This window comes from Pholis gunnellus (genome assembly GCF_910591455.1).
Source record: "Pholis gunnellus genome assembly, chromosome: 18".
Classification (NCBI taxonomy): Eukaryota; Metazoa; Chordata; class Actinopteri; order Perciformes; family Pholidae; genus Pholis; species Pholis gunnellus.
In genome coordinates this window covers 1,654,611-1,665,652 of record NC_136545.1, presented here as the reverse complement: position 1 = coordinate 1,665,652, position 11,042 = coordinate 1,654,611, and the positions used below count along the sequence as shown (strand labels likewise).

The 11,042-nt window shown below is 44.4% G+C and overlaps 1 protein-coding gene across 1 annotated transcript; it reads left to right on the top strand.

Annotated features, from left to right (window-relative positions):
- Window positions 1–3,178: 3,178 nt before the first annotated feature.
- purg (purine-rich element binding protein G) lies at window positions 3,179–4,476 on the top strand (the record flags this gene model as incomplete). Its single annotated transcript, XM_079179567.1, has 1 exon — window positions 3,179–4,476. The coding sequence occupies exon 1, from the start codon at window positions 3,409–3,411 to the stop codon at window positions 4,474–4,476; it is 1,068 nt and encodes a 355-aa protein (XP_079035693.1). The 5' UTR covers window positions 3,179–3,408.
- Between the last annotated feature and the right edge of the window lie 6,566 nt (window positions 4,477–11,042).

Here is an 11,042-nt window from a genome sequence, read left to right as displayed (position 1 = left end):
TTATGAATTGTTAATTAGCTGTAATAGTACAACAACCTACAGAACATCTCATATGGAGCTAACCAGTGGGGCACGCTCACATGCACTAAAAGGCACTCACATTACATTACAGTCATTTAGCAGACGCTTTCATCCAAAGCGACTTACAAGAAGTGCATTCAACATCGGTATTCAAGAGAACTACTAGTCACCAGAAGTCATAAATACATCTCCTTTTTTAAACAAGCATCTAAGAGCATAAACCAGAGCAAACGTACAGTGCAGAAACAAACATACAATAAGTGCAACAAACTAATACGAATACAACAAGTGCTGAGTGGAAGGCTCAGGGTAGTACTTCTTGAAGAGGTGAGTTTTCAGCCTGATGAAAGATGGGCAGTGACTCCGCTGTCCTGAAGTCAGTGGGAAGTTCATTCCACCACTGTGGGGCCAGGACAGAAAACAGCCGTGACCGGGTCGATCGGCCGCAGGGACCTCTGAGTGACGGGGGAACCAGTCGCCCTCATGCAGCAGAGCGAAGTGGTCGGGCGGGGGTGTAGGGCTTCACCATGGCCTGGAGATGGGAAGGAGCTGTTCCTTTCACTGCCCTGTAGGCTAGCACCAGTCTGAACCTGGATGCGAGCTCTTACAGCAGGCATGTCCAAAGTCCGGCCCGCGGGCCAATCACGGCCCGAGGTCAGATTTTATACGGCCTGCGCCTTCTGTCTTAAAACGCATTATTTATGGCCCGCCAGCACAGTCAAAACGGAATGAATAAATCATACAAATTCAACATGCAATTCCTCTTTTCACCTCATGGTGGCACCATTCTGTAACTGTCTGGCTTTTTTTAATTGTCTCTGACCCTTCAACTGTCATGGCTACGGCAAGTAAAATAAGGAAAGTTGATACAGAGGGCCGCCGCTTTCATATTTTTTCACCGAAAACCGAAACAACTGTGTCTGCCTAGTTTGTCATGAGACTGTTGCCTTGTTTAAGTGATATAATGTAAAGAGACACTACGAGAAAAAACATGCTAATACTTCAACAAGCTATCAGAGAGCGACCGTGCTAGAAAAGTGAAGCAACTCCAAGATAACTTGGCCACACAGCAGCGGCCTTTTTCGCGGGCCCACGAGTCAAATGCATACCTGCAAACTTGTTGCTTTTCAGCGAAATTAGCCGTTTTGAATGAAAATATATCATCCACGTGATCCGTAGATGTTTTCTCTTTAGGGGGGGGGGGGGGTCATCTGGCCAGCCAGCATTTCTCAGATTGGATTGAGACGAGGAAAAAAGGTGATGACGTGATCTTCGCAATAAAACATCTTTGATGTGTCGAGTCTTGGCCAATCAGCGTTAAGATGTCTACACCGTCTTTCCCTCCGTTACAGTTCAGACTTGCTCGGTTAAGGATAACGTCCACTGCATGCGGAACTTTGTTTGTTAACATTCGTCATTATCGCGATTTAGGAGGAAAAAAAACGTAACGCGATGAAACATGCCCGGTTCAGTTCACGCGGTCACTCGTTAACGTTAAACCGGAACACCGGCGGATCTGCTGGCAGGTTGTTTTTTTTAACTCAAAGTAGAATGAGGATGATTTCGTGGTGACAATAACTTTTAAGACCACGATGATGAGGCCCAGATACTGATGAGATGATGAGGTCAAAGAGCTTCAGGGAGAGGAGGCTGTTTGTGTAGCGCAGCTTGATGCAGGGCTGAGATGTGAAGGAGCTGGGCCTGGATAAAGGTGGAGGTGGGCCTGGATAAAGGTGGAGCTGGGCCTGGATAAAGGTGGAGGTCTACTCTAAACAGACGTGAGTACAGCTTCCTGCTGTCGCAGTGTTTTAGAAATATTGATAAGGCAGGGTATGCTAAATGCTGCCTCTGCTCCAAGGAGATGAACTACAGTAACAAGGGCTCACGTGCCCTCTCATCACACTGCCAGACACTGTTCACTGTGATGACCACAGCCAGGGTACTTCCGGTCCCAACAGGGCCCTGAAGTAATGATAGAGAGGGTTAAGGTGCCTGTATCTTCATTTCAGCGGGTTGCTAATGCAGAGGTGTGTATAGATCACAGCTATTACTTTACTCTTCATTCTAATTTAAATAATTGAACTGGATTGAATGCATATTATTTGAAAATAGAAGATAGGCCACAATTCTCACAGCTTTACAGTAACAGTGGAAGTTAATACAGTAACGGGGTTCAATGAAAACTAATCACTTTATTTGTACAGGCGATGGTTCTCGCTACTCTTGCTACCTTTGTTTTTAAATGACAAACTTTTGAAAATGAGACCTCGTTCTCAATGGATTTTGTCTCCATAAAAGGTTAATAATAATAATAGATTGAAAAAAACTATCCAGCTGTTCAACCAGAGATGAAATACTGATTAATAACTGAATAATAAATTAGTTTTTTGCTTAAAGTAAATGTCTTATCACTTAATTTTCTTCTCAGAGTCCACCAGAATGCTACATTTTAAAGATCATATTTAAAATAAAATTATCCCTGCTGTGTCATTGAAAATATAATTATTAAATAATAGTGTATGTATAGGCAACTTGTATTGTTTAAAATAATGTCAGCAGGGACTGTTGGCCCTTGGGCATCTTCACATTATCAAATCTGGCTCTCTTTGAAAAAAGTGTGGACACCCCTGTCTTACAGGGAGCACATGAACTAAAAGGCACTAACGTGCACTCACATGTAGGCCTACTAACATGCACTCACATAAAATAATATAATAATTGTCTGACACAAATGAGAATTATATGATTAGTGCATTATGGTGCACTTATTCTTTATTACTGGATAACTTACATTTTAAATAACTGAGTTGCTTTCAAAGCCATAATTACGAGACTATAAACTAAATATTTCATCTTCCACGATAGGCTCATTATTAGGGGCTGGCCGTGTGATCTGAGGCGTCTTTTCCTCATAAATCGATATTCCTGTTCAGAATATCTGTGGACTGAGCTCGATGCAGCTGAGGCGAGTGTGTGAGAACCACAGCGTGTCTCTTTAACTGAGGTATTCTCAGGACGGGTGAGGGGAGGAGGAGGAGGGGGGATGGGTTCATCGGGTTCATGTAGTATTGGACGCCTCCTCCCATTTCAGGTTGGCTGCTTCCCTGGCTGCCTCGGTGAAAGGGGTAGCTGTGAGGAGAGTAGGTGATGGAAACCGATGGAAGTTTGCAGTGGAAACGGCTAGATAGTCGAGCATGACCTTTTATTCGGGACACAGAGACTCGATCAGCTGGTGACACCAGACTAGCTGCCATTTTTAGGTCATTCGAGGCATCCGGCTAACTTGTCTGTATGAAAAAAAACAGCCTGCTTTATTCGTCTGTTAGTCGCCCACTGGGATGGGGGGGGTCGCTTTGTCCTGTGCTGTCTAGTGGCGGAATATAAATCATGATGGCTGATGGATGTTGCAGAGGGATGGAAAGAGGCAGGGGTAAGATTGCATCAGATTCTCTACCGAGACCCACATATCCTCAGCAATATGTGCAGACCGGATCCGTGCAGCAGCAGCAGCAGCAGCAGCAGCAGCAGCAGCAGGGCAATGACATCCAGGAGTTAGCCTCCAAACGCGTCGACATCCAGAAGAAGCGCTTCTATCTGGATGTCAAGCAGAGTGTGCGCGGGCGCTTCCTGAAAATAGCCGAGGTGTGGATCGGTAGAGGCCGCCACGACAACATTAGGAAGAGCAAGCTGACGCTGTCTATGTCGATGGCTCCCGCTCTCCGCTACAGCCTGGGAGACTTCATTGATTACTACGCCCGAATCGGACTGCGGGGGGGCCTCGCGCCTCCGCAGATCGAGGAGCACAGCGGCGGCAGCAACAACGGCCAGGGCCGCGCGCTCGACTCCCGCAGGAGGGCGCAGGAGCCGCACGCGGTGCCGTCTCCCACCGGCTCCGCGGTGTCCGACGACCATGCCCACCGCGTCCTCAAGAGTGAATTAATCGAGAGGGACAACAGGAAGTACTTCCTGGACCTGAAGGAGAACCAAAGGGGTCGGTTCCTCCGCATACGGCAGACTGTCAGCAAAGGACACGGAACCATGGGCTACTACGGCCAGGGCATCGAGCAGACCATCGTGCTGCCCGCGCAGGGGCTCATCGAGTTCAGAGATGCGCTGTCGCAGCTGATCGAAGACTACGGTGACGAGGACAGCGACGACCGCGGCCGAACCGGCTCCAGGAATCACGACGACAACCCCGAGCTTCCAGAGGCCGCGTCCTTCCGGGTGGACAACAAGAGGTTCTACTTTGACGTCGGCTCCAACCGGTACGGTGTCTTTTTAAAAATCAGCGAGGTGCGGCAGCCGTACAGAAACACCATCACGGTTCCCCTGAAAGCCTGGTCCCGGTTCGGAGAAAATTTCGTCAGGTACGAAGAGGAGATGCGACGGATTTTCTCCTGTCACAAAGAGAAGCGGATGGACGCGCGGCAGGACAGCGAGGAGCAGGAGGACTGACCTTGGCAGCAGGCTGGCTTTGTGCATGTATTCTAGGGAGCGTGTTAACGAGAGATCCAGACGTGACAGCGCGCCCTAAATACCCCCATGACAGCGTGTGTGTGTCTGCAGCCTCCTCCACGAGACGCAGTGTCCACCTTCACTTTTTTGGCTCATGTCACCAAAGGGCTGGTAAACCACCAATGAATAACCTGCCAAGAAGTCATCCATTCACAGCCCAATGCCGACATCTGTTTCAGTGCTATTTAATGCACTTTAGCCGGGGGCCACCCAGGCCTAACGACCCCCCCCCCCCTTAACTTGAAGAGCTCGCTATAAATTACAGCATTGTTTTAGTTATGAGTTCCATTGAAAGGTCACAATAGTGTCATTAGGAATGTGGCGCCTGCTAATCCACTTTAATCATTCAGCACATTGGTAATCACTTTAATGATGTGCACATGTGCAGAAAAGCACAGCTGCTCGCTGAAAGTCAAATTATCCAAGTGTCCATTATAGATTGTGCAAAAAAGAAAAATAGAACATATTTGTGGTAACAATTATTGTCATCTTTGCAACGGAAAAGGAACAGAGGACCTCACATGTAGATTTGGCTTGTTTTTTTCTGGGGGGGGGGGGGGGAAGCAGGAACTTGCTGTAAGTGCAACACACGCCGGCTGCATCGACTGACGCGGTGGTTCACACAGAAAGAACAGACGCTGTGGACATGCAGCGCACTGCTGGTGTGTGTTGCCCTTCAGTGGACTCCAACTACGATTACCTCCTACACAGGAAGTTTGTCGTTCATCTAAAGAATTACAATGTCTATTACAGTTGCCACTGCAGAACAGACACACAGACACACACACGCGCACACACACACTCACACACACACACACTAGGTGTTGCCATGTAGAGGTTAGGCTTTCACATAATAAATGATCTGCTTTCGCGTTCGTTTATAATGACACAACAATGGAAGAATGTGCACATGACCGGACCAGGTGCCCTGCAGTGATGTAGCATCGAGCTGATCTGCTGCTTTCCTCGGCGTCATCGAGACGAGGGTGGAATGCCAACGTGCTGTGGAGTCCAGCCTCAAAGGAGAACCAGGTTCTGATAAGCCTTTGGACTGGACTTGCGTGCTGTTGACCCCCCCCCCCCCCGCTCTGTCAGCAGGAAAGCATCAAACAGTTTACGCGGTTAACCAAGTTGGCAAAGGAGACAGACATGAATCCAAACATTTATTAGCGAGTGCAATACATCTTCTTTATGATTCTATCCAACACAGGCACTTAGTCCTCAAACACAGGGCCGTGTTAGTCTTATCTATACTTGTGTCGCATTCAGATACTATTTGATTTCTTACTTTCTTTGGACCTCAAACACTTGAAGAAGAATTGACTTGTGGCATTTATAGATCTCTGTATGAATATAGCTTTGAAAAGATGTCTCCTCTCTCCATCCAAGAACCCAGTTGAGGTGGAGAAGAGACGCGTTTGGATCTCGTTGTTCTGAAGGATAAGTGTGTTGTTGCCACATTATTTGTACGGTTTGGTCATTGTAGCCAAAGAGGCCAGACTTACACACTCTGTTTGCTGAAGGAAAGGTACTTTACACGTGTTCTGCTGAGCACACAGGAGATGAGCACAGGCTGCTGGTCTTCAGTGGCCCTCAGTGCTGCACCACATCCATCACAGACGAGGCACGGAGCTGGAGGCAGACCTAAACTGCTTCTGCACTGAAACTTGGAGAAACATAAATATTGCTGTCACTGCTTTGGAACAATTATCATTTCCTTTTGTGATCAGTTCACCAAAGAGGTATTTCCTTCTCAGATTTCTTTATTATTGATTTTCTTTATGTGGCATGAGGAGGTCAAATTTTCAGTAAAAAGGGAGGATTAGAGCAAAGTATGGAAAAAAAGTCTTACAGAAATATATATATATATTTTCTATAGATTGCTTTTCTATGCTGCCCTCACAGACGGAGTGCCAGCTGCATAGTGATGCCTTGAAAACTCTTGTGGATACTTGAAACATTGAGAATTATATTTCATTTTATTTTACTACATGCCCCTTAGACCATTACTCACTGATAATATTTGTAATGAGTTATTTTCTCATGCTATACATTACACAAGTCCAAGGTCTTACTGCTTACTTTCTGGCTGAATAATGGATTTGATTCTGGAATGTGTGGCGCTATAGGAAATTGTTGATACGCTTTCTGTTTGTCGTATGAAGTGGTCTCTGTGCCTCTGTGTTTTCAACATGTCACACAGAGAGGTGATGTTAGAAAGCAGACTTGTTTCCTTGATGTCAGTGAACGCCCCGCTGCTCATCGGTACAGCGGGTGGAGAGCCGGGTGGAGAGCCGGGTGGAGAGCCGGGTGGTAGCTCAAACACGCCTTTCAGACGCACCGATGTGCTCGTCTGCTGAACCCTGTATTTTACCTTTCCCCAGTATCTCCTCATGAGGACGTGGTCACGTTGTCTTAAAGTCTTACTTGTGTGTTCTTTTTTGGCTGTGAGTCCCTAAAAACATCCATGAAGTGCTGCCTCTCCACGAGAGCTTGAAAGAGCTCAGTGGTTTGCTGTCCATTGAGCTCTGTGTTGTGTGAGAGCTGGTCACCAACGACAAAGAACCCCATTCAGACTTTGACTTAAACCTTGGATCAGTACAAGATGGTCCAAGGTCTTCTGTGAGATCATTCTGGAAGCAGAATCAAGGGCTCACAACCTTTTCCTGATGTAAAGTAATAAGCGTTCCACACATAAAAAGTTGAATTGAAGTAATGCACATATCCAGAGCATAACCTCCTTGGGCACAAACGAGTCAAACGTTCTGACTCTGCTGTTCTTTGGGTCACTGTTAAGCTGATGTAACGGAGACTCTACTCCCAGATGTCTGACTCTGTGAATGAAAAAGAGAAACTTAAGAGCAGCAGAGCGGTGAGTATACCATGACTAAAATGTACACTACATTCTGTTTAGTTTGCGTTACAGCATTCATTATTATTCATAATTATAAGGAACACATTAGAACTATGGCTGTGGAATGTTGCCTAGCTGAACCTTGAGCCCCCTGCAGACACAGCGCTGTGCAGAGGCGTCACGGTGGCACATTCTATCATGTTGTCCGTCAAACACCATACCAGCGTTTTTTAAGCCATGGCCATGGAACACGCTTGTTCTGATGGACTGGCTGGTGACCATTAAGATGTGCATATTGAGATTTAAACATAGTTTTGGTTAACTGTTTAACTACCGATCTAAATCCGTGTGCAAGGCGTATTAAACTGCAGGTTATCATAGCAGGTAATCAAGTAATCAACCATGGCCTCAACTGATTCCAGATCAACTTTTAAACAGTGTTTGACAAACTTTTTCTGGACAGCCGCTTTCTTAAAATGACAAACCAATCATTTTGAAGAGATAGTTTGATAAATCCCTATTTTGTTTTATGTTAAATACTTTATTAATGAGACAGAATTAATGCATTTCGGCAGAGTTAACAGACTCATTCTTTTCATTTCCTCTCATCAATCAATGGAACAGAATGTACACTCACCTTTCATATTAGATTCAATGTTATAACAACTCTCAGAACAAAAAGAACATCCAGGCTCCCTCGTGTGGCTCAAAGGTGTACTGCAGATAGAAATGTTAAGTCAAAGACTGGAAGAAATTCTGCTCATTTATTTGGCGACCCTGATCAAATTTCCTACCACCAGTGCGTCTCGACCCGGTCTTTGGGAAGCACTGCTTTAAAAGATGATGAGATCAGCACTTTTATCAAGCTGATGTGTAACAATTGACTTTGAGGTGAATGAGTCCTGCTGTGGTTTGTAAAGTTGTATTCTTGTACTGTGCTCCCCTGTGGTTGGATAACACTGAGCTGCAGCACTGAGGTTGCAATTGAGGCGCTCTTGTACTTATTCATATTGATATTCACTTTAGAAATTCAGTTAAAGCAACTACTTATTGAAAGGCAGTGTAAAATGTAAAGAAATCATAATGTTAGTCCACTTACTGACTAGTCCATGTCTGAACAGAAGCAGTAGAATGGGACGTTTAATGGTGTTGTCATGTAGTGACATGACTGATATTGGTGTCGGAGGCAAAAAAAAAATGCAGAAACAGTTCTAAAATATTTGTATTGGTGGCAGCCAGTTCTTGTGATGCCTTTAGATGCATTAGAGCACAGGACTAGTTGGGTTTGGTGTGTTTGTTGTCTGCTGTAGGGCATGAAACGTATTGATCTCGTGAGTTGTTTTATTTTCATATGAATGGCAAAAGTTCTATAAAGCAGTGTGGGAGTATAACTCAAAGCACAATATATTTCAAAAATGACATGCAATCAGAATATATATCCAATTATTTACTTTGATTTGATTCACCAGTGAACGTTCCTCAGTCAAGATATAAACAATTATTATATTATTATAAAGACGTGATATTTATTCTCCTTAAAGTGGAATGAGAATTCCTTAAAAGGTATAAAGTCATCCGTCTTTTGTATTCCAAATATCACTCCAAAAAGCACTTTAAATAAAAGCTGCACGTTGCTTCTGCTGCTTGCTGATCCGCTGACGTAGAGGGAGCGTTTCTATCCATGCCTTTGGTATAAAGTGACAATCATGGATCCCTGCTTCTAGAATCTGATGAGCCGCAGCTAAACACGACTCCCATCATGATCTGTGTCCGTTTCCACAGCTTCTCATCAAGATGACAGTCTGGAGTTGAACATCCTGTGCACATTAATGCAAACGCCATATTAAATAATCATTGCCAGATGTTCTGAGACTAAAGTCTCACTGATTTTTGTGAAATGAGCACAACATTTGAAGTACAGATTTGTCCCCTGTGGACTTGAACGACGTGAGGGAAACTCTAGCATGAACACTGTTGCTTGGCAACAGCACACGCTAAGGCTGATGCTTTTTACATGAAATTACAAACTACAGGTTCAAAGAATTTGAAATGTTCAATGTGTAGTCATCTTGAATTAAAAGTTCACATCTTATAAACTCAACAGGCCGGGCGCTCCAACAGGCGGACATTTAGTAAACAGCACCGTCCATCTGATCCGTGACCAGCTGACCAGTGACTGTGGCTGAGTGGAGAGCAGGGCTGTCTTTCAATCAGAGGGTTGGTGGTTCAAACCCGGGCTCTGGCACCACTGGTTGCGTGTTGCAACAAGACATTTAATCCCGAAAATTGCTCCCGTAGCTGCGACTACGGTATGATAGCATCTGAATTGTGTGTCGCTTTGGATAAAAGCATCAGCTAAATGACTGTAATGTACATCGCAGCTGAATGAACCGACATTTATACTACGATGTGGTTCAACATTAGATTACATTCGGATAAATGGAAATTAATTAGGTGTCAGTTCTGATTGTTGTACCTCACATAAAAACAGATTCTTTTGGTTTGCTGCTGACGACAGCTGTTGTGTCACACACACTATGAAAACTATCTCCATCTTGATGAGTGCAAAGCTCCAACATTCTCCTCTGGAGCTACTTACTGCTGTTAGTTGGTTTCTTGTTCAGACTTTGTACTCATTTCACAACATTTCATGAGACCGAGATGAACAAGAGGAAAGTGAGCATGGCTCTGAAACATCTCTTTCTGTTGTGGTCTCGTATGCTTCGGTCTTTTCTGTAGAATGAACATGGTGTACTGGATGTTGGTGGTGGAGCCCTCATTTCCTAATTGTTGGGAAATGACGTTGCACTGCCGAGCTAAAAGGATTGTTAGGAAAGCTGAGTGAGATTTGGATTATTTGTCTAAAATGTGTGACGCTGACTGAAAAGAACCGAACCCTCGTTCTTCTTCCTCCAAAATCGAAATAAATACATAGATAGAAGGAAAAAAAAAAAGCTTTGTCTGTATTTCTAACAATGTTAGTCACTTATTTGCGTAATAAACAGTAGGTATTTCATAAGTTCCTATTTGTTCCCTTGTAGAGAGGCATACCGGTGCTTTATACAGGTCATGGATCCTTCCTGTCACCGCTCAGCTGCTTCTAGATCGGTTTTGAACGATAAGATAAAATGGATGATGACTTCTTGCATTAAAAGATTGCCTTTAGCAACAGCAACCTTGCGCCTTGTGTGCCAACAGTCAGCATCTTCCAGCGTGCATTCGTATAGAAAAGGAACGCTAAAATAGATAAAAAGCTTTTTTGCAATCAACTGCACAGACTGAAGGGAGAAACCTGAGAAGACGATGAGCATGGCGCTATGTGTTACATGAACTGAACAAACCCACACTTTTATACATAAAACGTAATGAAGTTCAAATATTTTTACAAACATTGTCCTCTGACAACTGCAACATCCCGTTGATTATTACACTTTCTCCATTTTCATTATAATGAGTGTGAAATGAGTCAGAAACGATGACCCGTATAGTGCAGCGTTACCATCTATTTGCATGGCATACTGACATGAATGGAAACTACATCAGTCTGAAAACAGGTGATCTTTTTAATAATGAAAAGAGGTGGCTCTTTGAATTCAAACATCTATCACCGTCTGTAGACTTTAACGGTAAAGAAGCTGTAGATTCCTCACTG